The sequence below is a fragment of the Crassostrea angulata genome, chromosome 7 (assembly GCF_025612915.1).
Source record: "Crassostrea angulata isolate pt1a10 chromosome 7, ASM2561291v2, whole genome shotgun sequence".
In the NCBI taxonomy this organism is placed as follows: Eukaryota; Metazoa; Mollusca; class Bivalvia; order Ostreida; family Ostreidae; genus Magallana; species Magallana angulata.
In genome coordinates, this window is record NC_069117.1 from 26,339,340 (window position 1) to 26,358,374 (window position 19,035).

At 35.6% G+C, this 19,035-nt stretch overlaps 1 protein-coding gene across 4 annotated transcripts; it reads right to left on the minus strand.

Annotated features, from left to right (window-relative positions):
- LOC128155668 (uncharacterized) lies at positions 1-18,001 on the minus strand. Of its 4 annotated transcripts, none has more exons than XM_052817488.1 (6): positions 17,731-18,001; positions 14,177-14,352; positions 7,137-8,090; positions 3,283-3,447; positions 2,703-3,140; positions 1-2,130 (listed from the first exon to the last, which is right to left on the minus strand). In XM_052817488.1, exons 2-6 carry the CDS (start codon positions 14,256-14,258, stop codon positions 671-673), a joined length of 3,099 nt encoding a protein of 1,032 aa, XP_052673448.1. In that variant the 5' UTR covers positions 14,259-14,352; positions 17,731-18,001; the 3' UTR covers positions 1-670. The 4 variants fall into 4 exon arrangements, with proteins under 4 accessions (XP_052673448.1, XP_052673445.1, XP_052673447.1 ...); XM_052817485.1 differs by having other exon boundaries at positions 3-2,130; positions 3,283-3,459; positions 17,731-18,000; XM_052817487.1 differs by lacking the exon at positions 17,731-18,001 and adding an exon at positions 14,519-14,960 and having other exon boundaries at positions 3-2,130; positions 3,283-3,459.
- Positions 18,002-19,035: the final 1,034 nt, after the last annotated feature.

The following is a 19,035-nucleotide window of genomic DNA, read 5'->3' on the forward strand; positions in this document are numbered from 1 at the left end:
TTATTTTTTCAGGTGTTCTTTATCCTCATATAAGGACCTTTTCCAGAAAGTTTTAACGCATTGAATCTAAAATACACGAGAAATTTAACTTGCATGTATGCACATGTATTAATACTAGTATTACCGGTTGTTTTGTTCTTCAGGAAAAAAACATTTATAAAAACTTACAATCAATTTACATTTCTTTAAATTACATGTATCTCTCAATTGAAAGAACGTCTCTGCGTCTGGTCATTTATATAAACAAATTTTAAAGTCCGCTATGATGCCTTGTTTTATGTTGGATTGAAATTGACTTGGTGGTTCGTGAGAAGATGAGGATGTAAGATGTAAAACGATAACACCGCGGATTATGGCGACAGAAACTGGACATAATTTTAATAAGAAATCTCATCCTTCCGCTAAGATGAGCAAATAATAAAACGCTTTATTAGGCTTTTTGTATAAATTTTTATGAATCTCATGATAAAAATTTACAGAATGTTAACAACTTAAAACTATTTCTAAATAAATATTTTTCATGTATGACACAAGCAGCAAACAATTCCTTTCATAAGCACAAATATACACTTATATGTAAATTATCCATTTACGCTACAGTAATGTTCATTTTTAAAAACACATGAAATGCCAAAAGAACACAACAATCCATAAGTACTTTTTAAAAAAATCATAAATCACCACTTTTGGTTTTAGGGTCATCCTTAGATAAAGGATTCGGTTTTCCAATTTTCTCCGAACCTTTCCATTGTAACTTTTCCGTTTCTAATGGATCAAAGTAAGAGAAAGTGTCATCGTATTCAATGTAATCATCATATTCCATTTCTAAGTTTTCAGAAGGGGAGGTTGCACTCCGTGCAGGGGACATAGTGAGTTTACTCCTAGAACTATTGACACTGGAGCCCTGAACACTTTTCGGTGAAGAAGTTTTGGAGTTTTCCTGCCTCGGACTTTTGGGGCTCTGTCCGTCTGGCTTTGGCAAAGCTTTCTGTCGATCCACGTTCACAATGTTCTCCGTACTATTCATAACTCTATCAATGGACGGCAGCGAAACAGATTTTTTATAACTTTCAGTCAGAGATGTGGGCCTGCGAAGTTTGATTAGTTCTATGCTGGGCGATTGCACAAAAGAAGTCGTTTGTTGCAAGAAAACTTCACCTTTTTCGGGAGTGCAAGAATCGTCCGAGGTTCCAGATCCGGGCTTTCTTGCCTCCAAGTCCTCCTTTGACATGTCTTTCAGCTCAATGGCGTCTTTTGAATCTATTCCCTCGGCCGCTTCTTCTTTTGAGTCTTTTTCGACACCCTTTTGCCCTTCCACGGAGGGTATTGCATTTAGAACGGTGGGTGTAGGCGTGAGGGATCCGGCTGAGTCCGGGGTCGCCAGTGGTTTCACTTTCTCTTTGGCCCTATTTTCAAAAGTCTCTGGAGTACCTTTCTTCTTCTCGCCTTTATCCTTAACTTGCCGATCCTTTCTCTTACGTATGAGAAGTTCGTGTTTACTTTTAACAGGAGATCCTCCATTGGATTGTCTTTTAAACCTTGGAGAGGGATGAATCTTTGGTGAACGATTTTTCCTATTTAATAACGGACTTGCATTAAATAAAGAAGTTTTACTGTCTTCTTCCTGAATGAGATCATTATGAACTAATGGACTAGGTAAAGGTGTATAGTGCCTGGAGGGGGGTTTCGGACTCCCTCCTGGCTCCACGTCAGCCTTGATTTTTATTTTGTTTTTACTACGACCGCTTCTGTTACTAGAAATAGACGAACCACGTGACATGTGAGTTTCACTATCTTTCCTATACTTCTTTCGAGCACTCTTTCCCGTGAGCGGTTTCTCCATGTCGATGTCTATTTCTATCCCCTGACTTAAAGCGCTATGGCGACTTGGAGTACTATGCATGCTCGTGCTTTTCGGTAGATGTTCAGGGGTTTCCTCTTGTTTAGTCATAGAATACTTGTGCGTCTTTTTGCGAAACACTTTATGATATATTGCAATGATCACAACCACCACGATGATAACGGCACAGAGGGATATTCCCACTATAGTCACCGTGCTCTGCCAGATTCCTGCCTTTGACGGGGGTTCCGTAACGGTCACAGCTGCAACGAATCTTGATTCATTTTTCACTAAAACAAACAAAAGCAAAAATCAAAGAGTTAGACATTTAGGATGCACAACAAAATAAAGGTTGTACATTGTCAAATTGTAAATTTTGAATTAACTGGATGGATGAAAATTCAAAATTTACACCCACCTAGTAAATTCTACATTTACAATATGACATTATGTATTTGAAGTAATATGCTTTTAAAGAGATTGTTAAATGAAATTGTTGCCCTTGTTGACAATTATAATAGAGTTTTGCATTAAACATTCATAAGCAATAATTTTCTGCAGAACGTATCTTTGACCAGAAAAGGTAAATAGATATTGACGAGAAGAGAACATATTTTTGCTATCAGGTATCAGCAAAGGGCCTCTCCAGAAATTCATATGTGATTAATTTAGGAGTTGTTCAAACTGTTCAATCAATAGCCTGTTTGAGACTGAAGCGTAACCTTTTTAAATTATGTAATACTGGGTAAGCTTGAAACACAAATATCCGCCGAGAATTACAAATGTTCTCAAATTCACGACCATGGTTCGTTCTTCAGTGTTTAATATAAAAACGCAGCCATTATTTAAGACACTCTTGTACCTTGTATGTAGTAAGATGCTATAAATCCATGAACATGAATTAATTCTGAAGGGTATGTCAGAACCGAGGAAGAAGCAGACGATGAATTGACGTAAGAGAGATTGGCAGACGACTCAACCAGCGTCATAAACTCTATCAGCATTGTTCCAGTGGTTGAAACAACCTTCTTCAGATCTAGTTCGCCGCCACTTTTGGCTATAAGGTCAGCACTAGACGTTCCACCGTTGCGAATTTTCACCCACTGTTTTTGCTTGAACAAATTGAAGTACGTGAAAGACAGAGTGATTTGGTGATTGCTGGTAGCAGATATAAGCCACAGAGAGAGACCCGTACAACGCCCTGTAGCGATTATCTCCCCTTGATTTGATTTGATCTCACAACCGCAGATGCATGATTTGTTGAGGGAAAGGGTATGAAGAGGCGTTTTCGGAATCAGTTCTGAAAGAGATATAATATCTTTTATATTGTAAATTCATTTCAATCATACAGTGTTTATTTTTTCATGAGATTATAATCACCATAATTATGTAGGTATATGAGTAGGGTATTGTAACCATAGTTATTGCATGATAAACACTACCTGGACAACTGTTAAAGCAGGGCTTCCATTCTATTGGCTCCCCTTCACAGAATCGTCCCCCATGTAAAGGGGTCGGGTTGTTGCAGAGCCTTGAGCGACTGACCTTCCCCGTCCCACAGGTCACGCTGCACGACCCCCAAGGCGACCAACGCCCCCATCCTCCGTCTATTGGTATATCTGGACATAACGTAACATGCAAAGTGTTAGTGCTTTACAAATCTGGCTGAGAGAGAGAGAGAGAGAGAGAGAGAGAGAGAGAGAGAGAGAGAGAGAGAGAGAGAGAGAGAGAGAGAGAGAGAGAGAGAGTATTTAAAGGTCTTTTACAAAATTTGTAAAGAGAGACATAACGTTAAAGATCATAAACTTTTACGAGAGTGGTGCATATATTATGCTAAATGTTCTTATTACAGAAAAAACTCACCAAACAAATTAACTTAAATTTCAATGGTCTTAAACGTGCTTTTTATGAAAATTTACAAAGTTAAAGTCATGCAAAATGATTCTAATTTTGTGATAATGCATTCTTATTGCATGTTTATCACAATGTGAATAAAAGTGCATTGAAGAATAATAAAACACAACATCAACATTCAGAGCACAAAGAACTTAAGTTGAAATTATCTCCATGCCCGACAACATTTAACAACTAAATGTGCATTAACTTACTCAATGTCAACGTCGAATAAAATTTGCAAGGATGAAATAGAGAACAGACAAGAGTTTATGTTATTCAATATCCTTGCAAAATAGTTAAACACAAGGACATATTGGTTTTAAAATATTGGGTCAAACCATTTTTCGTGTACAATTGATCGTATCGTGCAAAAATCCATCATTTATAGAGTAATCTCAGCCTTTTGACATTTTAAGGATCGTTAATACATAAAGCCTTGAGCACCCAGCATGTATTCATAATTCAAAGATCGTTAAGGAAAGAACAAATTAAATCTTGTGAATTTGAGACTGCAGCCTTAATTATTTAATAAACGTTTCTGTTTGAATTTATCTAGTCAATAAAAATGTCGGTCTGTCTTTGCAAGCTTTAGGACTAAGATCCTTTGCGTCTTAAGGATTTTATTAATAATCGCATAAAACAGGAACCGTAAATCAACCATTCCAATAGTTAAAACCGGCAGCGTTTATTTTACATCATAACATCCGTAATCAATTCAATCAATGTATCAACATTTTGATAGCTTGTCATTTCTATTGCTTTAATGGCAATAAGAGTCGACATTCAACACACTGTTAACAGTTCCGGCCACAGTTTACGGTAAACTGATACCAAAGATTGTCTGTCGATATTTGACTTTCAGAGTCAATCATCATTATTCTGTGTACCTGGCTCTTGAAGCTGCTCTTGGCGAGCCATTGATTTCAGGTAGAAATTTGCGGATGAATTTGAACAATGCTGAGCCTGCACGAGCCTGGGTTCGGCAGATACATTGCATTTTCTGTGTACCTTCCAATCAATATGTTAAGCTTGTTTTGTTTATTAAGGATTAGTCTTGCACTCCAGTTAAACTGTTTTGTTTCCTTTCTAAGGGCAGTTATGATATACACTTTATACAGTCAATAAAATTTCGGTTTAATATTAAGGTTTGCATTGTACTGCTATTATACCTACATGAACTAGTATATAGACTACTCTGCAACAAAAATTGGGCTCTCTAAAATACATGTAGACGGTTTGTTCATAAATGCCACAAGAGTAGCCTGCAATTAGAATACTTACCACGATAATCTTCTATATATTTTTAACCTCTAGGCCATAATGTGGGTTCTGAATAGATAAGCAAGGGTCTAACTATTGGGATTTATTAATATGGAGTGTTTTTGCAACGTTAGGAATGCATCAAGGAGAGCACAAATTCTACCATAACGGTTTAGCACTTCCCTAGACCAAGGATAAACGATATGATTATGTCCAACGGTTTGTTTGTTTACTAGCAAGGAATGTTTATGACCAACTACTGAGTATAACGAGGTATTTTGACAATTTATTACGCTAGTCTTGTTTATACTTATTCAATTTGACCATAAAAACCTTACATAATGTCATATAGTGTCCACTCGTTCGCGATATTGATACAATCCACTATTCGCCATGCAGAGATTGTATATGGCGTCTGCTGAATAAGTAAGTTTTTAATGGTAGACCTCTTATGTCCAAATTAATTTATCATCTCCAAATTTGAAGTAGACAACTTAACAAGAACAGAGGGCTTTTATGTATCACTGTTCTGTGCAATAAATTAATCCGTCTTGTCATATTTATAGAAATAAACCTTGCAAGATTTTGGTATCTGGAGTGACGTATGTAATATACCAGTACTTTGGTCTGCAACAATTTTGCTTTTTGAATACTTCGTGTGTTACCACATCTTATAAAATGTACTGCTATTGCAGGGGAGCAATGGATTAGGGGCTACACCATAAAGTTCGTTAGATAATAAATCAATATGAAATTAATTTTACTCCTATTTTACCAAAGGGAGATGGTTTTGTACGAGTAGCAATAACGGTAATGGAATATATATTAAACTAACGATTGGGTTAAGAGAATTGAAAATTTTAATGGAAAACTGCAGAAAAAGATTGATGGCCACAAGCGACCGATTCTCTCAAATATGCGGTATAAAACTCCGACATCACACATGTACGAGATTTGTTCAATGACTTTTTAGATGCATGGGAAGGGGGTTATATATATGAAGGTCACTACATAATTTACTGCAAACATAATATTTACATCAATTGAAACTGTTTGAACTATTTTACATGTATATCATTTTTTCTTAAATAATTTTTTAAAGTAAAAATACCCGAATGGCAACAAACTTATATTAATAACCAGTTGCATGATGAAGGAATCCGCCTCGTTCGGGTATATCATTTAATATGTCAGATTTCGTTTATTTGAAAAAAAAAATCATGATATTAGTACAACACAGGGCCTTTTGATGAGATTCGTTTTTTTTGTGTTTAATTTTGGGCCGATGAATATCATTTCGACTAGCTGTAGACACTTCCCAAGTATCTTACAATTCACCGCTTGAACTTTAATGGAGATTTCGGTAAACAAACCTAAAGCCACGTATCCTTATTGAATGAAATATTTCAAAACATGAAAAGTCTCTCTTATTGACTTATTCCTTCTCCTACATAAATATTGCCTTCTTTGGTATATTTCACAAGTTTTGCCAGATTAAATTCCTACAAGTGGCTACAACCACTTGGTTAAATTTGCACGCTTACGTTTTAAAGGGCATAAACGTGCAATCGTCAAAAACTCATTTTTAAATGAAACTCAATAAATAAAATTCGGTTGACAGGATGTCCATTGACTGAAATCAAGCTGAATAATTTCGAACTTATTTATTTTTTGAGATATTTCTCGATCTTATCAAGAAATTACAATTATTATTTGATTGTAGCGTGCTGATATATTTAATATTGAAAAAGACGGATAGATGGCATTCCATATTTTTAAATTACCATCTTTCTGAGATACAGGGTGCTCTTTCTTATTTCAAACAATTGTCTGAGGTGAGTGGTGCTCTTATTTAAATTACTTTTGCATAAAATCGACATTTTCTTTAATTTAAAATACAAGAACTTCTAAATTAAATATTGTGCCTAGCTTATTTGAAAACAACGCTATGGTCATGAATCATTCTTGAGAAGGGGAAGGTTCAATATACCACGAAAGGTAGCCGAGACTTCATCATAGGGCACGAGCTGAGACTAGACGGATTGTTAAAAAATAGCTTGGAAACTACAATTAAACATAGATCTGACCTTCCCCAAACTTTTCGTCTGCATCTGGGGTACCGCCCACCATGTAGCCTTACCTGAGTCAGGGTGTGTTGATATGTACAGCTCTTTCTGTTTCTTTATCAAGCCAGTCGACGAAAAGCTGACATACTCAAATAAGTAAGCAGAGGCTTGACTCTGGAATAGAGAGCAGTCAAAGAAAATGTTATTTCTATCGGGGTCAACATTCTTCTCTTGAATATAATTTCGTTGGTAGGGTGCTGCAATCGAACCACTTTTTCTCGTTAATTTGTACAAACGAATTTTATCGTTCTTGCCAATGCATTCCGGGTATGAGTACACTAATGTTATATGCCCTATACAAGGAAATATGGAAGATGAATAGATTTCTACGCTGTATGCATTACTCCAAGTGACTGTCATGACGTCACTTTGTGAAACTATACTAGATGCATTCACACTGTTTCTGAGTATTGCCTTGTAATTTCCAGCGGTATCAAAAATATTGCAAGGGTAACGGATATCTTGACGAGGAGAGACAATGTCGGATATAGTGGTCACATGATACACAGTAGATTGAGCAATGTTAATGCTGTCATTTTGGTCTTTGACTAGTTCAATATGAAATGAATAACGTTTTAACAGAGGATTGCATTTTGCAGACGACAGGAATGTCAGCGTCACAGCCTGCGTCTGCGCAATGTGGTCTGGCGGTAATTTCAATGTGAATGAAGGCCAATCTACTTGAAAAGACGAACTCGTTAAAATAGGTCCACCGGCGTAAGAATGAAGTTGTACAACATGAACTGCTGCGATCTCGAGAATTCCACATCGAACACTAACGCTGCCAGACGATTCACCAAACGGTAGGCCTAATGTGGTGATCTCCCTTTGGTTGTGATTGTCAATGGTTGCCAAAATCCTAAGGAAGGCATTTGGAAGTGAGACATTTGACGGAATGGTGTAGTTGAGGATTAGGTCACCGGAGAATGCCACATATACCACAGGCACGTGAAGAACAAAGCTGCCATCTAAAAATAAACCGTGGAACACGTGTTAGGATAATTCATAGATTAACAAATATTTAAAATACCGTATCATTTATAAATATCTTAAACTGGTAAATACATGTATGCATATAGATAGTTTACATTTGTATTTAACTAGTTCTGCCTTTTAAAAATCAAAGCAACGGTAAACGCAGGGGTGTTAAGGAAGCATATGGAATCTGAGTTACATGTAATTCCGTAAAATCACAAATCTTAGTTATTATGTACATATTCAAATATATAAGCTACGAAACGTAGAACAAAAACAAATAAAATATACTGAAGACAATTTTTGCCAGAAATTAGTTTGTATTACGTAGATTTACACATTGATGACGTCATGACTAAAAGTTGAATGTCGTGTGAATTTGATCGGAAAGCATTTTAAACATATTCAAAATATAACCAATCTGAGAACTCTAATAAAGTATTGTGGTGTGATTTATTGAGAATTGAACATAGTAATACTGGGGGAGATGTTAGTTTTATCAACCATTCGCTAAAAGGTATGTAAATTTGCTTTTATTTCTCGGCCAGGCTTTCCTCTGTCGTTGTTTACGATATAAAAATCCCACTAGAACAACACTACCCCGCGTATATTGAACTTGAAATTTTATACGTATCGTTAGTTTGATCAATGCTTAAATTGAAAAGTGCTGCTAGAATCCCATGCTGTGTGTTGTTTTAATTCAATTTGCCGTTTTCCGTGCAAACTTTATAAACGTTGGGAAGGTTTTACGAGAACCGGATGAATAGCTTTTTAATAAGGAAAAACATAGGAATCTAGCAGCGGTCTTGATTAAACTGAGATGTTTTGCCTTCTCTTGGTATGTTTATTTTATTTTGGAAACCGCGGGGTAGTGTTGTTCTATCTCATTTTATGTTAAGGAATATACGTAAGCTATTTATAGTTGTCACGTGATAATGCACCAATGTGGCAGTGATGTACTACCCGATTTGATTGCACTGACATCTATTTTAAAGGATAATACTAAGTTTTTGATCTTATTCAAAATAATTATTTAATTTCACGATTTTGAATACAACAGTCAAAATAAGACGGCATATTGCCCATATGCTTCCTTAAGGGTGTTATTTACTCAGGGTTTGAGTTCTCAAATTCCGATTGTTAAAAAGTTTAATGTAATGAGTGAAATTTGTTCAAAACAAAAAAAGTATTAATAAAATGAATAATTATTCACAAAACATTTGATATTTTTACTTTATTACGGAATTAGGGTCCAACAAAAATAGACTTTTAGCCAAACAGAGGAAATTCGGACTAAATTTTGCAGATTTTGTTTTCTGCTAAAACATTTTTGGCAGTACTCTAATATTGAAAGTTAAGCTTTTATATTTTAGTCTATATAATTTTTCATATTTTCTGCTGGTTTTACCTCACTTATTCATTAAAATAATTGTATGGCACGAATTGCGAAAATATTAAAAAATGCTTGAAAACGATAAAAGACACCATATCTCAAAATTTTGATCATTGACCTCATATAAATTTTATGCCAACAGAATAAGGTAAATATAAGTAGTTCAATATCATAAATGTTTTTGTATTATCATCATTCAATTTTTTGTAAAATTGAATCAAAAATGGGTAGGGATTTGAAAACTGATAGAGGAAATTCGGACTGAATTATTTTTAAAAAATGATGCTGAAATCTTTATGTTGTGTACTTATTTAGTGCTACTACCATTCGTAAACTGTATCTTATTTTTTGAAGTGTTTAATTATTTGTGATATTTTTATAATTAAGAAAATCTCAATCGTAGTGTAAAATTTTATGGGATTTTTCTTGAATTTTCAATAAATATTCAATGGCCATTAACTCAAAAAGTAGGTCATTGACCTACTTTTCTGAAAGTGAAAAAAAACAATACAAGCAAAGGTCTATAACACACGATAGATGGTTTTTCATTATCATCAGTGGAATTTTTTTTCATTCTGAGTAAACGTCATCCTTAAAATTAACACCCCCCGCGAACAACCATTATTATATATATAAAAAAGAAAAAGAAAATGCAGTTGAATGTGGAAATACGGTTACACTAAAATTTTACAGTTTTTACAAACTCCATTAACCAATTCAAAACATTACTAGTTATTTTGCGATTTAAAAGTAGAAAGTCGTGTAATATATTCAACCGCATTCGATTTGCAACCGAATTTATATAAATTATAAATATACATGTTGAAGGAGTCTCTTTGGCGGCAATATAAATTTGAGTTTAATACTACTAGAACAGACGCGAAATCAGTTCATGACGACCTTCTTAAGAATTTGTTCCAAGGAAACAAGAATCCATGTTAATGAGAGCATACTGAAGATTTCTAATCGATAAGTTTAATAATGAAGCCGAGTAACATAACATTATGCTCAATACCACTTTCAAGCAGCTGGTAGCCACACAATTGCCTTTTGATGTTCATTTTATTTCTGGCATCTCTAGAATGTATGCTCTAAATGGGTCTCTTTGTATATACATTCAAATATTCCCTTGCCAAGATAATACTCGTGGTGGAAATTCATATATATTACCTATTGATGATAAATTTGATATGATATCTTAAATATAATTTCAATTTGTTTGTATACTTTTCTGATTTTGGGCCATGAATAAATCTTCTTCCTGACTAGATAATTATTGAATTAATGGCTTGCTTGCAAAATGGTAGTTTAAGCTAGTATAAGGAAACGTTCTAGTGTAAACTAAAACCCATCATTACCCAATGACTAGTCTACGCACCCGGCGGAAACTCAAAACCATAACGAGATTTGGTAGGAGTCCAGTTACTGATTGTCTACTCTGAGCGTATTTAAGTGAACAAAGAACGGCTTTTTATCTCACTTAGTCTGGTCTTGGGGATTCACTGATGTTCTGTTAAACAACCCCGAGGAATCTTTCCGAAATTTCGGTTTCCATTTAACCATATTTCTCATTACGTAACGCATTACTTTAGGGTGGAGATTTATGTTCCAAGCTCTTCGTTTTTGTCCATTAATCCTGTCCACTTTCTTTCTCTATACTCGAACTAAACCTGGGTAATATTCAAACAATTTTGCCTTTACACTGAAAAATCATTTACGTCAGTATGTATTGAAACTGAATAATAACTGGAAAAGACGCAAATTGATAAACAGTTAGTACTTAAAAGTCTATAAGAATGTATTTGAGATTTGTAGATAAAATCTAAATTTTAAAGAAATGTATTAAAACTATTCAGGCGCATAACTTTGAACTAAAAGTGATAAGAACAAAAATGGACTCTAAAGACCACACAGAACACAGGAAATTATATATTAAAAGCATAGTAATGGAATAGTTCATTAATGATCAAACGTTTCCATTTTCCCAGTAATAAATCCTTTTAAATATTCTATTTCACGGCAAACTAAACAGTGCAAGATGGCAGGATGTGGGATTTGGGATCGTGTCTTTAATTTGCAAGAGAGAAATTACAAGGGGAATTCGTCCTGATCCGAATACTCTCTAACGTGTCAGCCAATATCACCATCGGTCAATCAAACTTAGAATACAAAACGTTACGGGCACTATACAGAGACAGAGACACAAATCCTATTGCCAATACAGTACTGAGATCAGCGTTATCAAACCAAGCAAGAACCAAGAGGAACAAGTTTTTAATGATGACCATTTGAATAATGACCATAACACCCCTGGTCAAGAAGTTCTGTCCTTTTGATCCCACCAAAGAGTTTAATTCAATACCTCTCAATGTCTAAGAGATCATTATCGCATAATCTAACACCTATTTGCTTTTAAAAAGATTTGCGTTGTGTTGGCTTATATAGAAAAAGGCGTCGCACTCTTTTTTATCTACTTCTTAAAGTGACATTTGGGTTTATAATAGGAGTTGAAATAAAATATTGTGAATTCCACGACGTCCTTTGTGTTGTTGGTATGTCTTCTCTCCCTGATGACTGTGAATTAGCCCCCGTGTTAGCTTGGCATGTCACATTACTTGTGTTATAATTACACCCGAAATCCTGGCGTTTATCTAGCACCGAATTTTAAAGTGCAACCGAAAATAAAAATGGCAGTCGTGGTTGACAGGTGTGGGTACACCGGTAAACAAATAAGTGAAATGTAATTGAAAATTTCTAAAGATATTGTTACAAAACTTCAAATTAATGTTGCTAGAGGCAATTATCTTTACATGTACTTGTTTTATTAAAATCAGAAACATCCCAAAAAACCACTTGCCATATTTTATTGCCGCTAAATGTTTTGTTTTTGCTTTTCAAAATACGTAAATTAAGGTGGCCAAACTTTATAACATTAATGAATGAAAGACGAGAAAAGCCATTAAGTTCGTTCACGACCTTTTGCGGAGGAAACGTGATTGCAGCCTTATTAGTTTGATACTCCTTTTAATTCTTCTGACCAGAGCAAAAGTAACAATAATCCTACTGGTGGGGAATTAAAAAGAAAAATTAACGATCTTCCACAGGGTCCATGTCGGTTTCCCTGTCTTATGGCTAATTAATGCCATAAAGACATGGTCACGGGATACTATGGGTTAACTCCGAACCCTCAGATTAGCTTGCGCATTCTTTGTCTCCACGATCAAGTCTATGTATGCGGGCTCTTCGGTCCTTGGACTAACTTAGATCCCTTATATAAATGAGCTTTATCGCTGCAGGTTTGCAGAATTTGTGGGCAAACAAACACGAACTTTTCTGCTAGTTGACGGATTTAGACCTAATTTCTTGCTATAAGTTTACTTGTTATCTTTTCAACCACCTCTGAAAATCTCCCCGACCTTTAGCTCGGCACAGCAAGACAGGGGGAAATATGGCTTAAAAAGCTGCATATCGATGCAGGATTAAAATACACGAGATGTCGACGATGATTTATGAAAATTCGATAGAGTGGCGTAACTTGAATGATCCGGTGTATAGGTAATTTCCCGTAGCAGGACCACTCTGTATTGTGTTTCAGTGGTTTCAGCAGATGATGAAAAGACCATTACCACTGCATTATCTAAAAATCGATTGGATATAAACTAGGTTTCCGGATGCAATCAAAACCTTCTTCAACTCTAGTTAAATCAATGTATACAACGTAATTAAAACTAAGCAAACAGTTTTTGAAGTTTTCGAGCATCTTTTATTTACAGAAACTTAAAATGATCAACATCGAAATAAAAATCAAAGTTGCAGCGGCGGGCGGCGATTACAGCAAATTACAATTACAGACTTGGCATCAAAGCACGCCAATTACCTGCTAAAATGATACATATCGAATACCACCGCAAGTCTGTTTAAGATCTGGTAATCATCTGTCTCGTGTGTCGCTTTCAGTTTTGAAAATTTAAAAAAAAAAATACCACAAGTAAAAGCCACTGCAGTCACTATAGGGACGAGTGTCTCCAACTCCAACACATGACAAATGTCGACGCTATTTAGAAAGCCTGACTAATTATAGAGTGCATATAAGTGGTAGTGTGCACCAGTGCCCCCGTGTGCACGGGTTTCTGTGCTCTTAGAACAACTGCCTATTGTTAATTCTATAAGGTTCAACAGAATCTTTTAAAGAAATATTTGAATTTTGTTCTTGTGTTCCAACAACGGTTTTCTTTGACTCTGTACAATGGAATGAACAGAAGACGTGTATTTGAGTAAAACGCACTTGAAATCTTCGAACGTGATTATAATTAGGTTTTGATGAATGAATGTACATATGAAGAGCTATGCCGTGCATGTAATTATTCAAAGCGAAAATGGATTTTTAACGACCATACAAATATGATAACCTTATGAGAAAATTAACTTTACAAAGACACTTTGATGTTATAATTATACTTCACTATATATTCTAATATATTTGCATTAATTTCATTTTTTTTCAATTGCTGTTAATGCAGTTCCTCAAGAATAATTTACCCTATCACAAATGCGTGAAATCCATGTAGTCTTGAAAATAGTTTTAAATGATATTATCTGCAAAGACGGCTCTAAAATTTCTCTCGAGTGTGTTACCGCAAAATATTAAACACAGATACGTGAAAAAATATCAAATTCTTTACCTACCTGTGAATTTTGTCAACTCAAGTGTGGAAATAAATATCCAGACAACAATGAAAACAAAAGATGAAGGTGACTGTGGTTTCATTTCTTACTTCTCCCAGCATTCATGGTTTCTTTGGCGTTTGATCATTCTAATCCATAAACATTCTCTGCCAGTATTATTAGATTCCATTTTTGAACTGCAATGTAACAACAAACAAATAAAAATGCAACAAAGCACACTCTCAAGTGTATGACATGCTGTTAAGGACAGGTGAAAGAAAATAATGCGTACTACTTTCTGTTTAAGCGTTATCGCGCTCGCTGAACCGTCGCTCGCTTTGCCTCCAATCACTGTGAACTTACACAATTCTAAAAACGGCAGATGTATTCTTGGTGGCCTCTGATATTATTATTTCACTTTCCTCAATGAATGAAACACCAATGCACTTTACGGAAGAAAGGGCCACTTTAAAATCCGCCAACCCTCAAATACATTGATAATTCGGTTGAAAAAATTGTTGTTGGTAGCAAGTGCAATTTTTGGCTAATCCTAATTTGCGTCACATCCTTATCCACCCCTTATGGTAGGTACCTGTGGTGGGGTTTGTAGATTTGACAGAATTTTATGAATTCCGGTTTTAAATTTATCTCGGCCTCGTTCAGATGACGTTCACTCGTATAAGGAGGCCCCCGTTTTACCTGAGAACGCGACCAGGAAACCTTCTATATCGATTTATCGACTCACCGGGGTACACCTCTTGGTCTATCACAATTTCATTCTTCCAAGGCGTCAGCGACTTACTCTTTATCCGACAAACTGTGGAAACGCCAGTTTATCTTTTTCTCTCCTTTTGAAACCTTAAATAGTTTTTGTTTCTTTATTTAGACAATCTTTCTAAAAAGAACCATAACCATAGTAACATATTCACTGATTTATGAATGAGGCCATTAATCAAATTTAAGGTCGTTGGAATCGAAATGAATAGTTTTAATTATCTTTAACTTAATAAAAGTTTTCATTTTTTCCCCTGCATTTTAAAAGTAAAGTGTTGAAGTTTCAATGCACGCCATTTACACAATTGATTGAGTTTCAAAAGCCAAAGGCATGTCAACCTTTTTAAGAAGACACTGGCAAGTCAGACAAAGAAAACGGAATCCCGCGTCTATTTGCGATTTCTACTCGAATAAAGACTGTTTGCGATTAATATTCTCAACCTATTGAAAGACTATCTGCATGGCGTACAAAAAACGATCAAAATTTTAATTGTGTGCCATCTATTTCTTTATATTTGGGATCAACGCCGGAAATTTTGTGAACAATTGGCAAACAGAATATTGAAACAATGTGTTGAACTGAAATTTTTGGAGGCGGGAGGAAAAGCGCGGGGGTACCAAATCTTGGTGTAGTCATGCCGTCAAGAAATATTGGGTTCTGGTGTCATAATTAACGACACACCAATAGAAACAAAGCAACACAAAATTGCATACTTTGTAGTTATGAAATATTCACCGGCCATCAACTGATTGAATTACCCGTCGCCAGATACCCGATTGTAGGCTACAGGGGCAAATGAAATATTAATTTCGGAAAGAAAGAAATCCTGTCGACGAGCAGACGACAGTCGAATGATAAATGACATCACCCGGGCAGCTCGACATTCAACATAGCTCGGGACGTGCGAGGTGTCCGATCCCGAACGAGGAGTATCCCGAAGATGTTTGTGTTTCTGCGGTGTTATCGGGTTTTTTCAATAGAACAAGAGAAACATCTCATCCTGAGTGATAGTCCAGTCTATTTGCCCAGCTAATCAAACCTAATCCCACTTGTTGCACGGGTATATCCTCCCAAATCCTTGTCAATGCCCCTGTACTGAAGGCAGGCTTATCATTCAGACATTGCCATATCAACCAAGTCAAGATGCAAGTTGTGTTTTAAGCTTAAGTGATTTTGAGGTTATTGAAATTATATCAAATTAGTGTAACCGGGGGATATCTCAGTTGCTATATGAGGATTTTGCAATATTTATAGATATTTTAATAATGGATACATGTTAGCAATTAAATTACAATTTTGAATAATCCAATACGTCATACAGACAACGCAAGTAAAATTATCTTTCAACGACTAAGATTATCATAAGAAATTAAACGCATCTATTTGAGGAAAGGATCACATAATCAAGACTTAGTGTTTATATTATCATCAGTTTGTTTAAAGGCATTTGTAGATTAGTGAAGGTACTGTTTGGGTGGTCGTGTAGGTGTTCGAATTGGAAACCTGAGTTATTTGATGACTTTGCTCAGCGCAGGCATGATCGAAAAAATATAACCCACATCAAAATGAGAAAATGGCCTTTGATAGGTATTTATTTTAGTTCTTATGACGATTTACTGCCAAGAACATATTCTGTTACACAGAGTCATATTTGGACGCACCGATTCCGGAGAGATATGCACAAACATGGATCCCTATTTCTGTTCGACGATGATTTAATCAGCGTCAAAGTCACGACAATGCAAGTCGGGTATGTCATAAATTTGCATCTTTGCTTGCGACATCGTATTCATCAAAGAAATGACTACAAAAGGCAGTAAGAGCGGCACAAATCGATTTCTCCTTAAAACAGATAGACATCTGTTTCGGATGACACTTAATTATTTCTGGGTGTCCAAACTTGGATCTATTTATTCGGCGACAGTTACCAGGCCCGTATTATGCAACGAGATACCTGGCAGTGTATTGATACTCATACCTGGCTCTTCCTTTCATGGAACTTTTTATTTGTTGAGCATGGGACGGAATTAATTTTTAGATGTCTGTCTCTCTGTAGCAGCGGAATTCAATTTGTGTGTGTGTGTGTGTGTGTGTGTGTGTGTGTGTGTGTGTGTCTCTCTCTCTCTCTCTCTCTCTCTCTCTCTCTCTCTCTCTCTCTCAGTCTGACTGTCTCTCTCTCCCTCTCTCACAGAGAGAGAGAGAGAGAGAGAGAGAGAGAGAGAGAGAGAGAGAGAGAGAGAGAGAGAGAGAGAGAGAAGCAATAGAGTGCAAATTATGGACCTGCTGCAATTCTCCAGTTATTGCGATAAACTGGCGATAAATCAATGAAGAAGCTGACAATTGATGTCGACACATCCTCGTTAGATATATGTACAGCAACCAAAAAGATCAATTCAAAAGATAGCAACCAATTAGTTTCTATGTCAGCCATAATTTCTTTTCTAGGAATAATTAGGTTCCAATAAATGAATTGCCCGTAATTCCATCAAATGCACAATTTCTAAATAAAGGCAAAAACAATTTATTTAAAAAAACATTAGGGGAACTTTCGTTAACTATACTCTCAAGAAAATGTTAAATATTGAAATGGAATTTTGTATTGTTTAATTGATATATATTTTGAAATCATTTAAAGAATATATACTCAATGTAACTAGAATATTTTAATGTTTTAAAATAAACAGGAAAGTGTCAGGTAATGCAAAAAACTGAAACTATTAACTATACACAGTATATTGCTGCCGGGGTTTTCATATTGGACGATTTCACGACAATGAATGTCCAGCTTATATTGACTCACCTCATCAAACGATGATTCTTGAATGGGCTGACCAATTAAATTAATGAACAGAATCCACCACAAAGTTTGTACAATGACAGAAACTTGATAAAAACATCGGTTCCACCAGCAGTGTCCACAGGTTGCATACTCTGCGACGAACCGATAATGAGATTGAAAGTATGCTGCCGATACTCTATGAAACGAATGGAAATAAAACTGAACCCACTCGTGGTTCCATCCGAAGATTTCAATCTAAAACAATAACATACCACGGATTTCAAAGCGCGCCAAAGCCGGTGATCGTCTGCTTCTCTTCTTACCTTTATGGTCTTGATGATTGAATTCTGATCAGTGGGATTTCCGTATAGATCGAATCAATAGGGGCCCCAGCAAATCAATCATACATATACTTTATTAATATGATACCTCAACGGGTTCAAAAGGTTTCAACATTCATATTGTTTTCCGGACTCAAGCATTCCGGCGGAGAAACGGTCACCATTGTCAGATAAAAAGCGCGGTTTATTTTACTAAATATGATATAATGCCATATTAAGCTCTAAAAAACTGCGTATTAACATCACCAGAGAGCCTTTATATGCTTGTTAATTTAGTTACTGTTTTTGTGAGATCGGTTAGAATGGGTTGCAACGTTGCAGGATTGTATGACATGACACAGACACTAAACTGCCAAAGGGTACGCGAAGAGAGGATTCAACAGCGCATCAATGCAAGGACCGATAGGATCGATACAGAATTACTACCAGTCTAATTAGATATTACCTTTCCATGGCCTTTCATCTCACCGATAATATATTAATTCATAATTGGATTCGATACAATTAAATATAAATTTTGCCATGTTTTTTATCGTCTAATGATACAATTTGTTCGGGGTATTGGTGATTCATATGGGCCAATTTTCAATGAATTTTTTTTTTAATTTTTAATGTAATTGGTGGGCTTTCTATTGCACACTATTGAAACACTTTCACAAAACTATTCATAAACGACACTATGTGCAATTAGTGATGATTCAACGCATCTCGGTTGTGTAAGTTATAAATGAAAATTGTGAAAAATGGTGTAGCAACTAAAAGTGTTAAATGTGAGGTATGTAGAATATAATTGTATTTCCATTGCAGTCAGTTTAAAATTATACCCCCCCCCCCAAAAAAAAATGCCCATTCAAGCATTTATTTAAAAATTATACAGTGTATTAAAAAGGAAAAAAACCCAACAATTATCATCAAATAAAGTGAAATAAAAGTAGACAGAGCAAAGCAAATGCGCAAATTACGAAAAACCGTTGATTTTTTTTCT